An 18,095-nucleotide genomic window follows, 5' to 3' on the forward strand; every position below is an offset into this window, starting at 1 on the left:
AACCCCTGACACAGGTCTACTGTCTCTGCCTCATGCCTTGAATTCACTTCAGCTCTTAGATGGACTTGGGGACAAAGTGAGCCACAATCAGCATCTGCAAAGAGCTCTTGTGTTTCTGATACCTTCCACTCTCCTTTATTTTTAAATTCTTTAGGATTTCTGGTTCAAGGCTCTAAGGAGATAAGAATTTAGTAACAGAACATCTGAAGGAGCTATCTCCAAATGTTGTGCTTACATCTTATCTATTAACCATCACTTCATACCATTATATCCGTAAGACAGAATCATCTGTTCTCAGCACTCTACTCGCTTGGTCCTGTGGAGGGATGGACCCTGCCTGAAACAGAATTGCAGAGCAGGAACTCTCTCTCCAAGTATGGAGGTGGAGGCAATAAGGCTATTCCCAGTGAGCACATATGTGAGTCACTCTCAGCTTTCCTGCTCTTAATGCATTTGGCCAGTTCCACAATTGTTCATAATCCAGGAAAAAAGTGTTTGTGAATTTTCAGAGCCCCAATTCCTGTTGAATAAGAAAACTTGAAGGGAAAGATGGTTAATGTTTCTTTTCTTCCCATATGATGCCAACTATCCCCAGGGCAGTTATTAGGAGACTTTCTAGCATTCTGTTCTAGGACCTTTGGCTTTCACTATAAGGGAGTGAAAAAGCACCCCATATTCCATTTTTGCAAAGTCCCAGATTTGAATCTCTGTGTCTGGTACTCACTCCTTACCTCAAGATATTTTTGGATAGCATTATATGCCTTATTTCACTGAAGGCATAGCATGTATTCCCTGGCCTAGAACCATTCAACCCATGCTGTATGTCCAGATCAAAATATCTGCCATGGCCCCAATCACTGCTCATATATATACAAGCAGGATTCTTAAATCATCTTGTGGACGCAGAGCCCCAAGAATTGCATGAAGTTACTGGGGTCATTCTTACCACCTCCTTCTGCTAATAATGTAGCCGTTCCTAGTCCTGCTTGACCTCTTGGTTTAGAAAGGAAAACTGAGAAGTGAGGAACTGAGCAGGTTTTCTTTACTTAATTTGAGAAGTGAGGAACTGAAAAGGTTTTCTTTACTTAATTCTCTGATTCTGCTATAAACTAATAGGGTAGAACAGTTCAGCTTTGAAGGTTAGATTCTTAACAGAAGCTGCTGACAATATCAGGTTGTGGAGTTAGCTAATAAAGCTGAATGTAATCCTCTCTGACAGTGCAGTGTAAAAACTGCTTTCTGGTCTGTCTTGTTTGTTTGTTTGTTTGTACATAAAAGATTCATACCTAAAACAACAACAATAAAAAAAAACATAGTAAATGATAAGAATTAGATTGTTAAAACAATTGTATGCTTTATCCCACATTAAACACACAACAGTTTTGGCATAATAATACTTATACTATGACCACCAATATGATTTCAGAAAACAGTATTAAAATTTTTTTGCATATCCTCTCCCTATTCTCTGTCCAACTTTAATAGTATATCCATTGTCAGAGCATACAGACATCACTCACTCTTTTTTGGCCCTTATTTTAGCCATGATATGACTATAAATTATGCACATAGAAAATTATTATATAAATCTATAACATATTATTTATTATATGTATAAATAATGCTCACTGTCTATCCTTATACCGATGTCTCTCTAATCAGTTCCATTATCTGACGTTTGCTCTGAGTAGATTCCTCAGGAAGGGCCCATGGGAACAACATTTTCACATGGGGATGCAGTTTGCCACTTTTATATTTGAATATCAGTTTGGTTAAATACAAAATTTGGGGCTCAAATATTTTTCTTTGTTTATCTTAAATGTTACTTAAATATGTTACTGTTTTATGGCATAAAGTTTCTTTTGGAAAGCTTCATGATAATCTAATTTTATTTCCTTTAAAGTGACTTTATGTTTTTGTCTGGAGGTTTGAAGAACTTTATCTTTTTTTTCTAAAGAAAAGTAATTTTACTGGAATGCTTCAGATTTGTCCATTCTGTGTTTCCTTTTAATATGTTATCTAAATTGTTTTTAATTACAAGAAGTTTTCAAGATTATACCATTTGTTCTCTTCCCTTGCTTTGGTTCTCATCTGTGGAGACTGCTAAAATGCACACACGTATGCATACACATGCATGCACATAATTTATACATGTATATACATATATGTAGATATATATATAAAATGTAGGATCATCTTTGCTTACCTTGATTATTTGTCATTTTCTCTCAAACCTTTATCTTCCTTCATTTCTTTTTTATTTATAAAATTATTTCCTCCTTTGCATCTTCTACTTCTCCTAAGGCATTAGCTATTGTGTGGATTTGCTCCTTTGTTCCTTCTTCCATGTTAGTCTTCACTTCTGAAATATTTCTTTATTTATTCCTAATTACTTCCTAAGGTATACCACCTCATGTTTGAGTTTTTCTAATTCTGACTTATATTGTTCTTCATATATTATATCGCTTTCTTAATACTTTTTTTTAACTCATTTTGAAGTAGGAAATTACGTTTTCATTTGTTTGGGAGGGAGGGGCATGTCTCCCGCTGGACTCTCTTTGACTGTAGTGGTGTGATTCCATTCCTTTTTCTCTTCTTTCTTATAATAACATAATAATTTTTTGAAATTTGACCACAAATGCTTTTCTATAGCTGATTTTTGGCCTGTAGCTCATTTTTCCGTTACATTAGCTTTTAGAAGGAGATGTGCATCAAGATAGGTTTTCTTCATACTCTACAGTCCCTCTACTCTCTCTCTCTCTCTCACTCTCACTAAAAATATATGGTGGGGCGGACCATGTTGGCTCAGCAGGCAGAGTTCCCACCTGCCATGCCAGAGACCCCAGTTTGATTCCCGGTGCATGCCCATGCAAAAAATTAAATTAAATTAATACACACACACACACACACACACACACACACATATGTTGGACTTTAAGGGAAGATGGTGGAGTAGGGAGATCAAGGACTAAGTTCTTCCACCAAAACAACAATTAAACAGTCAGGAAATGTCTCAAACAGCTATTTTGAAACCCTAGAGGCCAGAAGAACACTGTACAATATATAGGGAAGAGTGGAAGGAAAAGACCGATGAATTATGGTAAGGAACTGTAAATTGCTCTTTCCGTGTGATGGTTACCAGTGCCCATCTCCCCACCCTCAAGAAAAGCTGTTGTGAAGTCCAGTCCTTGGCTATCTATCTGTGAAAGTAAGGGACATAAAAATCCTCTTCTTTTGTTCAAAAATTGATTGTGGTGATGAACACTCAAATATGAGATGATACTGTGAACCATTAATTGTATACTTTGGATGGATTATATACCATGTGACTATATCTCAATAAAATTACATTAAAGGAAGAAAAAAGCTTAAGTCAGATCTTATCACTTGTGGTGAACAGAATAATACCTCTCCCTCCCAACATCCAAAAAAATCCTCTTCCCCAAAACTGGGGTAACCACAATTAACCATTGATCATGGCTTTTTATTAGCAAACTCTAATCACTGTGACCTAGCTGAGAGGGAAACCATTGTATCAACCTCCTCAAAATAAAAGTGGTGGCAACCATTATTTCAATCCTCTCTAGATAGGGGCAGAGGCAATAGGAACGTAAAGATACAACACTTACTCAAGGCTGTGGGGGACAATGAGCTGAAGGGCTGCATTTGCTGGGAAGGCCAAGAAAGCTCAGCTTCCTGATCCCCTCTCCAGAACAGTCGGCACCCCCTCCTGGGGTCCTACTGGGGTCCTTGTCCTGCATTGGCTGGGAAAGACTGACTTGGGAGATCTTCTCCAGAGTGACCCTCCTCTCAGAATTTGCCCTCCAGGAAAAGCAACATGAACCAACAAAAGGAATGTAAAAACCTATAGAGGTGAACTATCTGGAACCAAGGCCTACTGGCTTCAAATACCAGGGTGAGGTAAATCTGTCTCCTGGGAAGCAGAAGGGACAACCAAACTCCTATAAACAGAGGAACTCCAAAACAACTAACAATTAAAAGCCTAGAACAAGACATAGGTCCAGAAAGAGAGAAAACCCTGCACACAGCATTCGCCTTGGGCAGACCTTCCTGATAGGGGGCTGAAGTTGAAGGAAATCTGTGTTATCACCAACTAGTTATAAAACCAAAACACAGACATCCCAAGAAGTAAATCTCAGAGTTAATATTTTAAGATATTAAAATGTTTACTGTGCATGAAAAGAGTATATATAAGACAAAGAAACAGGAAATGATGGCTCACTCAAAGGAAGAGGATAAAGATCCAGAAAACACCAACAAAGAAAATGAGAATGCAGACATGCCAAACAAATTCTTTAAAAAAAAAATTATCTTAAAAATGCTCAAACTGGGCAGGCCATGGTGGCTCAGCAGGCAGAGTTCTTGCCTGCCATGCCAGAGACCTAGGTTCGTTTCCTGGTGCCTGCCCATGAAAGAGAAAATGCTCTAATAGATGATGGAAAGTACAAAGAAAGAATCAAAAGCTTTCAGAAAAACGATGAATGGGCAATATGAAGAACTTAATAAAGAGATAGAAATTTTTTAAAGAAACCAAACAGAATTACTGGAATTTAAGACCACAATAACTGAAATGAAAAATGCCAAGGAAGGTATTGGAACCTGATTGGAGATGACAAAAAAAATAAACAGTGAACTTGAAATGAATCAGGCAAAGGAATAGAAAGAAAAAAATAATTGTAAAAAGGGGAAAATAGCATAAGACTCCTCTGGGAAACCATCAAGCACACCAGTATCACATTATGGAAGTCCCAAAAAGAGAGAAAGGGAGAAAAAAAAGTCAAAGAAATAATAACAGAGAACTTCCCAAACTTAGAAAAATATGTGAATATGCATACTTGAGGCTCAGAGATTCCAAAGAAGGATAAATATGGAGAAAAAATACACCCTATCCTATGTTGATTACACACCAAATGCAAAGAAAAAGAAGAGAGTTCAGAAAACTGAAAGAGAAAAGCAACATGTGTTATACAAGGGAATCCTAATCAGATTGAGTTCTGATTTCTCATAAAAACTGTGGAGGCAATAAGGCAGTGGATTGAAATACTTAAAGTGCTGAAGGAAAACAACTACCAGTTAACAATTTAATATCCACTGAGACTTTCTTTTGAAAATAAGGGAGAGATTAAGACCTTCTCAGATAAACGAAAGCTGAGGGAGCTCATCACCACTAGGCCTACCCTATAAGCAATACTAAAGGAAGTTCTTCAGAGTAAAAGAAAAAGACATTAGAGGGGTGTTCAAAGCAGCATAAAGAGATAAAGACCTGCAATAAAAGTAGCCATTTGTTTAATTATAAATGCTAGTATTATTATATTGTATCATTTGGTATGTCATTCAACTTCTTACTTTGTGCAGGGACTAACATGCAAATCCATAAAAATTAATGATAAATTTATGTTTTTGGATATACAGATACAAAGAAATAAATAGTAACAAGTATGAAAAAGAAACGGTGGGGGTGGTGTATGGGCAGCTCAATGGTAGAATGCTCACCTTCCATGTGGGAGACCCAGGCTCGATTCCCAGACCATGCACCACCCCCCAAAAAAAAGAAAGAAAGAAATGGTGGGGGGATAGGGGGCTATAGGACAAGTATATGTGCATATCACTGAAGTTAAGTTTTTATCAAGCCAAATATGTTTCTTATATATTTAGGATGTTAAATTTTAACCCCACGGTAACCACAAGAAAAGCAGATAAAAAATATATCCAGATAGAAATGAGAAGGCACTTAATATCGTACAACACACACAAAAAAAGCAAATAAATATAAAAGTAGGCTTTAATGGAAAGAAGGGACAAAGAAGATATAGGACATACAAAGATCAAATACCAAAATGGCAGAAGAAAGTCCTATCTTATCAGTGGTGACATTATATAAATGAATTAAACTCTCCAGTAAAAAGACAGATAGTGGCAGAATGGATACAAAGGGATGACCCATGCTATCTGCAAGAGACTCACCTTAAAGTCCAAGAGGGTAAAAGGCTGGGAAGAAATATATCATGCAAGGGCGGGCCACGGTGGCTCAGCAGGCAGGAATGCTTGCCTGCGGTGCCAGAGGACCCGGGTTTGATTCCCAGTGCCTGCCCATCTTAAAAAAAAAAAAAAAAAGAAAGAAATATATCATGCAAGGAGGAACCAAAAGAGAGCTGGATGGCTATATACAGTCCAGTTAAAATAGACTTTAAATCAAAAACAGTTACATGGGACAAAAGTGGCCATATTATACTGATAAAGGGAGACATAATAATTATAAATATGTGTGCATCTAACAGCAGAGCCCCAAAATCTATGAAGCAAATATGGACAGATTTGAAGGGAGAAATTGACAGTTCTATATTAATAACAGGAAATTTTAACACACCACTGTCAATAATGGATAGAGCATCTAGTCAGAACATAAATAAGGAAGTACATGATTAAATGGTACACTGAAACAACTAGACCTAACAGATAAATATAGAACAAGGCCCCAATGGAAGCAGAATGCACATTCTCTCACATGCACATGGAATATTCTCCAAAATAAACCATATATTGGGCCACAAAACAAGTCACAACAAATTCAAAATATTGAAATCATACAATGTATATACTCCAACCACAATGGAATGAAGCTAGAAATCAATAACAGAAGGAGAAACGGAAAGTTTGCAAATATGTGGAAATTAAATAGCATACTCTTAAACAACCAAAGAGTTAAAGAAGAAATCAGAAATGAACTTCAGAAATATCTTGAGGCAAGTAAATGAAAATACAACATACCAAAACTTTGGGATGCATCAAAGACAGCACTGAGAGGGAAATTTGTAGCTCTAGATGCTCACATTTTTTTTAAATGCTCAAATCAGAGCCCTGCCCTCGAAACTAAAAGAACTAGAAAAAGAAGAGCAAACTAAACTCAAAGTAAGCAGAAGGAAAGAAATAATAAAGACAGAGTGAAGATTAATGAAATAGAAAGCAATAGAATCAACAAGAAGACAAAAATTTGGTTCTTTGAAAAGATCAATAAAATTGAAAAACCTTTACCTAGACTGACAAAGAGAAAAAGAGAGCAGTTACAAATAGCTAAAATCAGAAATCATAAGAGGGACACTACTTATGACCCCACTGAAATAAAAAGGATATGAATATAATATGAAGAATTCTATGCCAATACACTAGATAGCCTAGATGAAATGCACAAATTCTTAGAAACACATAAACTATCTACATTGACTCAAGAAGAAATAGAAAATATCAACAAAGAAATTACAAGTAAAGGGATTGACTCAGTAATGAAAAACCTCCCAACAAAGAAAAGCCCAGGACCAAATGGTTTCACAGGGGAATTCTACCAAATATTCCAAAAATTAACTACAAATTCTGCTCAAACTCTTCCCAAAAACTGAAGAGCAGGTAACACTCCTGCTCTTCTATTTTTCTGCCTGAAATATATAGCTGAAAATAATTAAAAGGGGGAATATTAGATTGTATATATGGTAACAGAATAAATTTTTTTAAAAAGCTACATTACATAGTGAGCCCTAAGTTAAACCATGGACTTTAATTAATTGTACAGTTGTAAAAATGTGCTATCATCACTTATAACAAAAGATCCACACCAATGCAGAGTGTTTTGTAAACCCACAACTTCTCTAATAACTTCTTTAATAATCTGTGACTTTTCTCTGAGTGCCCCTCCTCCACTTTTACCTAAACCTTCTCTTTACTTAATATCTGTCGTCATTGTGTCCCTTCAGTGTGGAGCTGGTTTTTAGAGATCACAGAGCCCCAACTTCTCCCACCCCTCCCTTGCACTGTCCTGCTACTGTGTACAAAAGTCTTCCATTTTCACCTACAGTTCTCAAATTGGCCCACTGAGCATTCCAGTGAGCTATTGTTGGAAGTTTCAGTGAACCCCCTGTTAGCTATTGTTGGAAATTTCACTTTGGACAGATGCCCCATTGCTTCCCTCAGCTTCCTCCTGTACAAAGGCTGACCCTATGTGGTCTTGAAACTGTCAGTGATTTGCCTCACCAACTCATACTCCAATTTTTCATTATTAGTGTCTCGAAACATACTGGTTTGGGGGTTCTTTCCCACTATTCTTCTGAATTCATTTATTAGTTCTAGGGGTTTTAATGTAGTTTTTCTGTATGTTGCATTATACCATCTGTAAATAAAGAAAGTTTTACTTCTTCCTTTACAATTTGGGTGCCTTTTATTCCTTTTTCTTACCTATTTGTTCTGGCTATTTGCTCCAGCCAGTTCAATGTTGAATAACAGTGGTGACGGTGGGTGTCCTTGTATTGTTCCCAATCTTAAAGGGAAAGCATTCAGTCTCTCACCATTAAGTCTGATCTTAGCTGTGGGTTCTTCATAAATGCCTTTATAATGTTGAGGATGTTTCCTTCTTTTCCTTGTTTTCTAAGATTTTTGTCAAAAAGGGGTTCTGGGTTTTGTCAAATGCCTTTTTTGCAGCAATTGAGATGACAGGGGTTTTGTTTTTTGTTGTTGTTTTTTTCCATCCATTCCATTAATGTGGTTTATTACATCAATTGATTTTCTTATGTTGAACCACCCTTGTGTAGCTGGGATAAATCTCCCTTGATCATGGTGTATACTTCTTTTAATATGCTGTTGGATTCTATTTTACTAGTATTTTTGTTGTGGATTTTTCCATCTATATTCATAACAGAATTGGTCTATAATTTTCTTTTCCTGTTGTATCTTTGTCTGTCTTTGGCATGAAGGTGATGTTAGCCTCATTGAATGAGTTAGAGAGGGCTCCTTGCCCCTCAATTTTTGGAAGTGTTTGAGCATGACTCTAGTTAATTCTTCTTGGAATGTTTAGTAAAATTTCCCTGTGAAGCCAACGTGTCCTAAGTTTTCCTTTTTGGGGAGGGTTATGATGACTGATTCAATTGCTTTGCTAGTTATTGCTTTGCCAAGAATTTGTTTCTTCTTGAGTCAGTGAAGTTAGTCTTTGTATTTCTAGTAATTTTCCATTTCGTCTCAGTTATCTAATTCTCTGACATACTTTTGTTTATAATATTCTCTCATAATCCTTTTTATTTCAGTGGGGTCAGTAGTAATGTACCATTTTTCACTTCTTATTTTAGTTATTAGTATCCTCTCTTATTTTCTTTTTCAATGTAGCTAAAAGTTTGTCAGTTTTGTTGATATTTTCTAAGAACCCATGTTTGATTCTATCATTTTCTTTCATTCTCTCTTTCATTTATCTCTGCTGTAATCTTTGTTTTACTTTTCCTTCTGCTCACCCTGTGATTAATTTGTTCTTCTTTTCTAATTCTTCTAGTTGAGGCTAGGTCTCTGACTTGAAATTTTTCTTCTTTTTTAACATGAACATTTAAAGTTATAAATTTGCCTCTCAGCATTGCCTTTGATGCACCCCATAAGTTTTGGTATGTTGTATTTTCATTTTCATTTTCTTCAAGATATTTTCTAATTTCACATCTAATTTCCTCTGTAACCTATTGGTTGTTTAAGAGTACATTGTTTAATTACACATATTAGTGAATTTTCCAGTTCTCCCTCTGTTACTGATTTCTATATTCATTCCATCATGGTCGGAGAATATACATTGTAGATTTCAATATTTCTGAACTTATTAAGACTTATTTTGTGACCTACGATATAGTCTGTCCTAGAAAATGATCTATGTGCACTAGGAAAGGATGTGTACTCTGTGTAGATGGATAAAGCCTTCTTTATATGTCTGTTAGGTCTTGTTGTTTTAGAGTATCATTCAAGTCTTCTATTTCCTTTTTGATCATCTTGTCTGTTTGTACTATCCATGATTAAGAGTGGTATATTAAAAGTCTCCTGCTGTTAATACCATTATTAAATAGAGCCATCTATTTCTCCCTTCAAATCTGTTAGTATTTCTTCATATATTGGGGGGCTTTGCTTTTAGGTACCTATTATTCATAAATGTTGTGTCTTTTAGTTGAATTGTCCCTTTACCAGAATATAATGACTGCCTTTGTACCTCTTAACAGTCTTTTACTTCAAATCTATTTTGTCTGATATTAGTATAGCTACTCCAGCTCTCTTTTGCTTAATACTTACCAAGTTACTTTTTCTATCCTTTCAATTTCAACCTACTTAAGTCTTTGAACTGGAAGTGAGGCTCTTATAAACAGCATATATTTGGGTCATGCTTTTTATCCATTCTGCCAATTTCTTCCTTTTGACCAGAGAGTTTAAGCCATTTACATTTCAAGTAACTACTGATACTGCAGGACTTTCTTCTGTCATTTTGTATCTAGTCTTTATACATCTTCTACCTTTTTGTTCCTCAATTCTTCTATTTCATATTTATTTTATTTTTTCTATTGTATCATTTTGAAACCCTTCTTATTTCTATCTGAATATATTTTTCATGCATTTCCCTTGTGGTTACCATGTGATTAAGATTTAACACCCTAACTATACAACAATCCTATTTCATTTGATACCAACTTGACTTCAATAGCATACACATACAATGTTCATATACCCCTCCACCCCCACCTTTTCTTGTGCTAGTTACAAATGATATTTTTGTATATTAATATATATACAAAATTATTGATTTATCATTACTTTTTATGCAGTTGCATTTCATCACCTGTAGGAAGTAAGAAGGGGAGTCATATACCAAAAAGTAAAATTCTGCCACTTGTAATTACTCATATGGCTCCCTTTACCAGAGGTCTTTATTACTATGTGCCTTTTGAACCCTGTCTAGTGTCTTTTCCTTTCAGTCTGAAGAACTCTCTTTAGCATTGCTTATAGGGCAGGTCTAGTTGTAATGAACTCCCTCAGCTTTTGTCTGAGAACGTCTTAATCTCACTCTTAATTTTGAAAGAAAGTCTCACTGGATATAAAAATCTTAGCTGGCAATTGTTTCCTTTCAGCACTTTAAATATTCCAACCTACTACCTTCTTGCCTCCATGGATTCTGATGAGAAATCGGAGCTCAATATAATTAGGAATCTCACCTACGTATCAGGTTGCTTTTCTCTTGTTTTCCGGACTCTCTCCTCGTCCTTTGCATACTATAGTGTAATCGATATATGGTGTGTTTTTCTTTATGTTTATCCTTTTAGAGATTCTCCGGGCTGCTTGGATATGCATATTCACATCTTTTGCTAAGTTCGAGTTCTCTGTCATTATTTCTTTGACTATTCCTTCTGCCCCTTTCTCTCTTTCTCCTTCTGGGACTCCCATAACGCATATGATGGTGTCCCAGAGGTATCTTAGGCTATTTTCACTTTTTTACAATTCTTTTTCCTTTTGGCACCTCCATCTGACTCATTTCAATTGCCATATCTTTAAATTCACTGATTCTTACTTCTACTGTTGAAACACTCCTGGGAATTTTTCATTTCAATTATTTTGGTCTTCAACCCTAATTGTTCTGTTTGGTTCCTTTTTAAAATTTCTATCTCCATATTAAGATTCTCAAATTATTTATTCATTGTTTTCCTGGCATCCTTTAGTCCTTTCTCTGTGTTTTCCTTCATCTCCTTGAGCATACTGAAGATAATTTTTTAAGTCCTTGTCTGGTATGTCCATAATCTTGTCTTCTTCAATAATGTTTTCTAGCATTTTCTCCTTTGGATGGGCCATCATTTCCTGTTTTTTTGTTTGTTTGTTTGTTTGTTTGTTTGTTTATCTTGTAATCTTTTGTTGTACCCTGTAAATTTTAATATTTCAAAATGTTAATGCTTTGATTTATTCCTGGAGATGTCTGTTTCTTGAATTTGTATCCAGCTCATGTAATAACAGATTTCCTTGAATGTCAGGAACTAACCAAGCAAACATAAGCAAAAACACCTTTCATGTCTTTGCAAATTTGCTTTGTATTGCCTGATGCTCTCCTTTGTAGTTCAACCCTTATATCAGGAAGGTCCACCCAAGATGAATGCAAAGTGCAGGGTCCTGCCTGTCTTTTCTGATTCTGTGTCTTGTCCCGGGCTTTACTTATTATCGGTCTTATGAGTTCACCAGTTCATAGGAGTTTGATTGCCGCTCTACTTCTGAGGAAACACCTTCTCCCCCTCCCAGGTGCTCTGCTTAATGCAAGAACTTAATGCAAGTGCAAGCTTTTGTCTCAGGCCACCTGCCTCAATTATTTCTTACACTGCTTTCGTTTTCTCAAGCTGATTTTGACTGAAAGGCTAGTTCTGGGAGGAGAGCACACTGCAGAGGAGTTTCCCAAATCAATTTTCCCAGCTAGAATAAGACCAGGGAGCAATAAAGTCATCACCCACATGCTCCAAACTTCCCCAAGGCAAGTATGAGGGAAGAGCCAAGAAGGGCACGAGGAGTTTCTTCCATGGTCCCCAAAGTACTTTCTTGACTTGGCACCTGCCCTACAAATGCAGCCCCTCAACTGTCCTCTGCAGCTCTGAGGAAGCATACCAGACATAAGCAGAAGTCTCCTCCGCCACCTTTGCATGAGGCAGGTTGGAACAACAGCCATGCTCAAAGCTGGGCCCCTGTGATACAAAGTGGCTAATCAAAGGCAGTGATCCTACAGTTCGAGCCCCATTCTTTCTTGAAACCACTACATTCAGCCTTTCATCTCTACTGCTTCACCAAATGGCTCTTGTTAAGGTCATCAATGTCAATCATGTTGCCCAGTCCAGTGATCAAGTTCCCATTGCCCTTGGCCTGTCAGCAGTATTTACACAGCTGATAAACTTTTTCCATGTGCCCTTGGGATAGAACTGTCCCTCATGGTTTCCTCCACCCAGTAGTTACTCTTCTCAGTCTGCTTTGCTGGTTGCTGCTTACCTACCTGACCACTAAACAGGGCAATGCTCCAGGACCCAGTTCTCAGACTTATTCAATCCAAGCTCATTTCCCAGGTAATCTTATCCAGCCATTCAAAAGAATGTTTTATATGTGTTGTTATGAAACAAACTTTTCATGGTTTGTTAAATGAAAATTTATTAAATTTCATGGTTAAATGAAAAAAGATGGGAGATGTCAGGCAGAAATGTGTGCAGGAGTTTGGGGTGATTGACAATGTGGGGATACAAAACTTAACTCATACTTTGAAAAGCTTGGACACGAAGTAAACCCATGAGGAAATCATAGTAACAGAGTTGTAGAATGTGGCCTCTCAACTTGGAATGTTTTTGCTAATTCGACAATGAGTAGTTATAAGGATGAATCAGGCGTAAAATTATATCCTCCAGAAATCTACAGCCTACTGGAGGAAATAAAAAATAAATAGTTACAAAATAAGGTAGAATATGGTATCATAATAGAAATGACAATTAGGAGTTAAGGATGCTCAGATAAGTATAGAAGTTTTTAAAAGTTCTAAAAAGCTGAATTGTTTCTGATGTTTTTTACTGCTTAATTTCAAAATTGCTACATTTCCTAACTGCTTCTACTACCAAATTAAATCTTTAAGTTTTCTGTCCCTTATCCATGCTACTCTCTATACTCCCATCTTACAATGACATTACAGGGGAGGAGACCTTTTTATTGAGAACCACTCAACTCAACAAAACTCAAGAAGGAAAACATAACCAAGGATTAACACATACACAAAAACAACTTTATTTTATTCTTTAAAGAGGAAGGGTCAAAATGGAGAAAGAAACCCATGAAACTCAAGGAGAAATGGAGAGAGGTTGACACAAGTAGCTAGCAGATGACCCAAGAGGAATCTGAGCCCAGGTCTGTCTGATCCCAAACTCACACACTTTCAATTTTATGACCTACGTCAAGTATAAATGCAATGTTTAACTATTTGTAAAAGGAGAAAAAGATGCATATGGCTAAGAAAACTTTCCATTTATAAGTGAGGGGGATTGTTGGTGGAACAACAAGCTAAGTTACGTTAAGGCCCCTGGAAGAACTAGGGACACAGAGACACACAAATGTAGGTACATCCACAGAGGCAGTGTAAAAGCATAATAAAAATATGAGGAAAGACACAATTGCCTTCAAAAACATTGCTTTATTTGTCGTCCTTAGTGAATTTCATGATGAATTTCTTTTATTTTCTGCATTTGAAGGATAAATGGTGATCACACCCCTTTCTTGGTTTTAGCCTATGGGCAAGAAGAATTAAATCTACATCTAGATCTCACCGTCAGGCTTGGAGATTTTTGTTCCTCTCCCCTGACTGCCAGCCACCACTCCACCCAAAGTCTCCTGCCCACATTCACTCCCTATTTCACACATGCCTCACTTGCTCCTGCCTCCATCTTTTGCTAAAATCATTGTGTATTAAAGCTAACCCACATCAATCTATGCCTTTTCTTAAAATTGCTGAAACACCTATTTTTCTTTGAAGTCTTCTTGGACCTAATCCCATAAAGTCAAATCACAGAATTTAATTGGTGTTTAATCCAACAGCCATTAGCTGTGAATATTCCCATGTGGATTTGGGTTGTCTTGTTCTTATGAATATACATTTATATTTTACTTTACCTTTCTTTAAATTCCTTACAGCTATGCATTCAATAAATATTAAGTCTCAGTGAATGCCCAGCTTAATCACAACCGTCCAAGAAACAGATAATAAGTAGACTAGATGGATAGATAGATAGATAGAACAGAAAAATGTTGATCAAAACTAAATCCATTTTTTTCACGTAGAGATCTTTGCACTTAGTTATGATGCTGTTTCAGTCAATTTATTGTATTACTCTGAGAACAATTTGCCATCAATATCAAAGCAATGTTGTATCATTTTTACTCTCTTCTTTCCAAATCAATTCACAGTGGGATATGTAAAATGTCAGAAATAATTAGACAAAATTGCACAACCCCATTGTGACACTAACATAATTTTGGAGTTGAATATTTGCTCTAAAAGAATAAAATCTGATTTGAAGGCTGCTTATTATAAACAAAACAATTTTCTCCTTACTATAATGGTCCCAGATTTCAAAGAATTATATAACATGAATATAAAAGTGTGTTTTCACATGTATAAAGCCTCATCAAAATAAATATATATAAGAATAAATATAAATAAGCACAAATTTAACTGGCAAAATAGATTAAAATTTTGATAGTGTTTTCATCAGAAAACATCTAGAAACTTAACTTTAAAAAAATATCCTTTCAGAATTCTTGCTTGCCGTGCTGGAGAGCCAGGTTCGATTCCCAGTGCCTGCCCATGCAAAAAAATAAATAAATAAATCCTTGGAGGAATAATGTATAGAAATAAAAATGAACCTACAATTGCAGAAAGAAAAAGAAAATAATATTCAAATTGTGTAAGGAATTTATGAATACCAAAATATTACCATGTTTTCTGGGGGGCAAATATGGTTTTTTCATTCATTAACCATAGCATACTATTTTCCAGGAATTCTTCATTGAGAAGAAACGCTGTGACCCTTCCCTTCACACACAGAAAATGGAACACAAGAGACTATGTAGTTGAAGAAATTCTAGCCTCTTGTGAATGAGAGGCATTCAAGTCTAAGTAGTTTCCAGCTGAAGGAAAATACCCAACAGCTTCTCCAGAGTGCAGATTAGAACAAGAAAAGAAAAATGAATGTTACTAACTGTACCACGGAAGCCAGTGTGGCTGTGAGACCTAAGACCATCACGGAAAGGATGCTTATTTCCATGACCCTGGTGATCGTCACCATCTTGACGATGTTGCTGAACTCAGCTGTGATCATGGCCATCTGTACTACCAAAAAGCTTCACCAGCCTGCGAACTACCTGATCTGTTCTCTGGCTGTGACGGACCTCCTGGTCGCAGTGCTCGTCATGCCCCTGAGCATCATGTACATCGTCATGGACAGCTGGAAGCTTGGGTACTTCATCTGTGAGGTGTGGCTGAGTGTGGACATGACCTGCTGCACCTGCTCCATCCTCCATCTCTGTGTGATTGCCCTGGACAGATACTGGGCCATCACCAATGCTATTGAATATGCCCGAAAGAGGACCCCCAAGAGGGCTGGCCTGATGGTCCTCATTGTATGGACCATCTCCATCTTCATCTCCATGCCCCCTCTGTTCTGGCGGAGCCACCGCCAACTCAGTCCACCCCCAAGTCAGTGCACCATCCAGCATGACCACGTCATCTACACCATTTACTCTACGCTTGGGGCATTTTACATCCCCTTAACTTTGATTCTGATTCTCTATTACCGGATTTACCACGCTGCTAAGAGCCTTTACCAGAAAAGGGGATCAAGCCGGCACTTAAGCAACAGAAGCACGGATAGCCAAAATTCCTTTGCAAGTTGTAAACTTACCCAGACTTTCTGCGTGTCTGACTTTTCCACCTCGGACCCTACTACAGAGTTTGAGAAAATCCACACCTCCATCAGGATCCCTCCCTTCGACAGTGATCTGGATCACCCGGGAGAGCGCCAGCAAATCTCTAGTACCAGGGAGCGCAAGGCAGCGCGCATCCTGGGACTGATTTTGGGGGCATTCATATTATCTTGGCTGCCATTTTTCATCAAAGAGTTGATCGTAGGTCTCAGCACCTACACTGTGTCCTCTGAAGTGGCCGACTTTTTGACATGGCTTGGTTATGTAAATTCTCTGATCAATCCTCTACTCTACACAAGTTTTAATGAAGACTTTAAGCTGGCTTTTAAAAAGCTCATCAGGTGCCGAGAACATTCTTAGATTGTAAGATAAGTCAAACGGCATGACTTTTACCAGCCTCATGAATGGACGGGGGTAAGGGGAGACATTTTTTCATTCTTGAACATAGTTGGTTCAGGAGAATTTGTAAGTATATGTGATCTTGTTTTTTGTTTTTGTTTTGTTTTGTTTGAGGCTTGTTATTGGGTGTGCTGTTTTCTACCTCTGGTCTTATTTATGGTATGTAATTTCAAATAAACTTTATCATACAAAAAAAACTTAAATTTTATAGAAGTAATAATGACATTATATAGTAAATACCTTCATGAGTTTTCTTGGCCATTGGGATTAATCCTGTGATCAATGAATGTCAAAATAATCTTTATTTGAGGAATGTCTTACTACTTATAAATCAAATATCTGATAGGTTGCCCTTATGTGGCATTAACCTGACTCCATAAGCATAGAAATGCTAGTGAGGATGCATGACTACATAAATAAAAAGAGAAAGTGGTGGCCCACTGATTGCAGACCTGAGCTAAAGTCATTTAGTGTAGAACTCTGACCACATAACTCACTCCTTTCAGACATAAGTAGTGGAGCTAGTATGTCCTCTTCAGTCCATGATTAAATAAACTTCCTCATTGTCTAAATAGACCTTAGAATGAATGCACTGACACTTTTCTAGAACTTTGAGCATGAATATGAAACATGAGCAAGTAAGAAATCTACATTTATGTTGGTCAATGTGTTGCTATATAACCTGACAGACATGTTGGATCTCCTCCCATTCTAAAGAAGTATCCCACCCATCCAAGCCTTGCACACACTCTCAGTCTAGCAGGATTAAGATGGGAGTGCATGTTAAATTTGGGGAATATCTTTAGAAGTTTAACAGGGTACAGTGATCAAATGCAGGAATATATTATCTGAAGATTTCATTAGAGAATGTTACTATTTAAATTACCAGTTGTACACTTGGAAAGAAATAAACAGTTGAAAATCTGTTTACCACAAAGGCCATCTGTAAGGAAATGAGTATGATTCTGTGTCTCTTGGAACCCATGCCAGACTGCACCTGGGGCCAGGAGGCTGCAGGTGGGACCCAAAGCCACACAGCATGTGGTCTAATCAGCCACACCTAACCTGGGGTGAATACTCTAGTCAGGCAGAGGAGCTTGCCACTACAAAGTCAAGAGTGCCAGCAGAAAGGACTGAAAGTATGTAAATTCCTGTATACTTCTAAGTGGCAGCTCTAAACCTGCTCCTTCTCTCATCCACAGCCTCTCCCCATCTCTTCCCTCTCCACAGATCACTTCCCTCTGTTTAGTGAGGAGACACTGATTTGCCCCCTCTCCATCTCAATGTTTTTATTTCCTATCCTATTACTCCTCTCTCAGAATAACCGTCTCAGCCCTTAAATTTATCCCTTGCCAGTTTTCTGTAATCTATTTCCTTTCTTCGTCCTTTTTCTTTCCATCCCCCACTCCCTGGCC

General features: G+C 37.2%; 1 protein-coding gene across 1 annotated transcript; it reads left to right on the forward strand.

Annotated features, from left to right (window-relative positions):
* The first annotated feature begins 15,543 nt into the window (after positions 1–15,543).
* HTR1E (5-hydroxytryptamine receptor 1E) lies at positions 15,544–16,641 on the forward strand. Its single transcript, XM_077159268.1, has one exon. It carries the CDS (start codon positions 15,544–15,546, stop codon positions 16,639–16,641), a length of 1,098 nt encoding a protein of 365 aa, XP_077015383.1.
* The last annotated feature ends 1,454 nt before the right edge of the window (positions 16,642–18,095 follow it).

This window comes from Tamandua tetradactyla, chromosome 5 (genome assembly GCF_023851605.1).
Source record: "Tamandua tetradactyla isolate mTamTet1 chromosome 5, mTamTet1.pri, whole genome shotgun sequence".
Classification (NCBI taxonomy): Eukaryota; Metazoa; Chordata; class Mammalia; order Pilosa; family Myrmecophagidae; genus Tamandua; species Tamandua tetradactyla.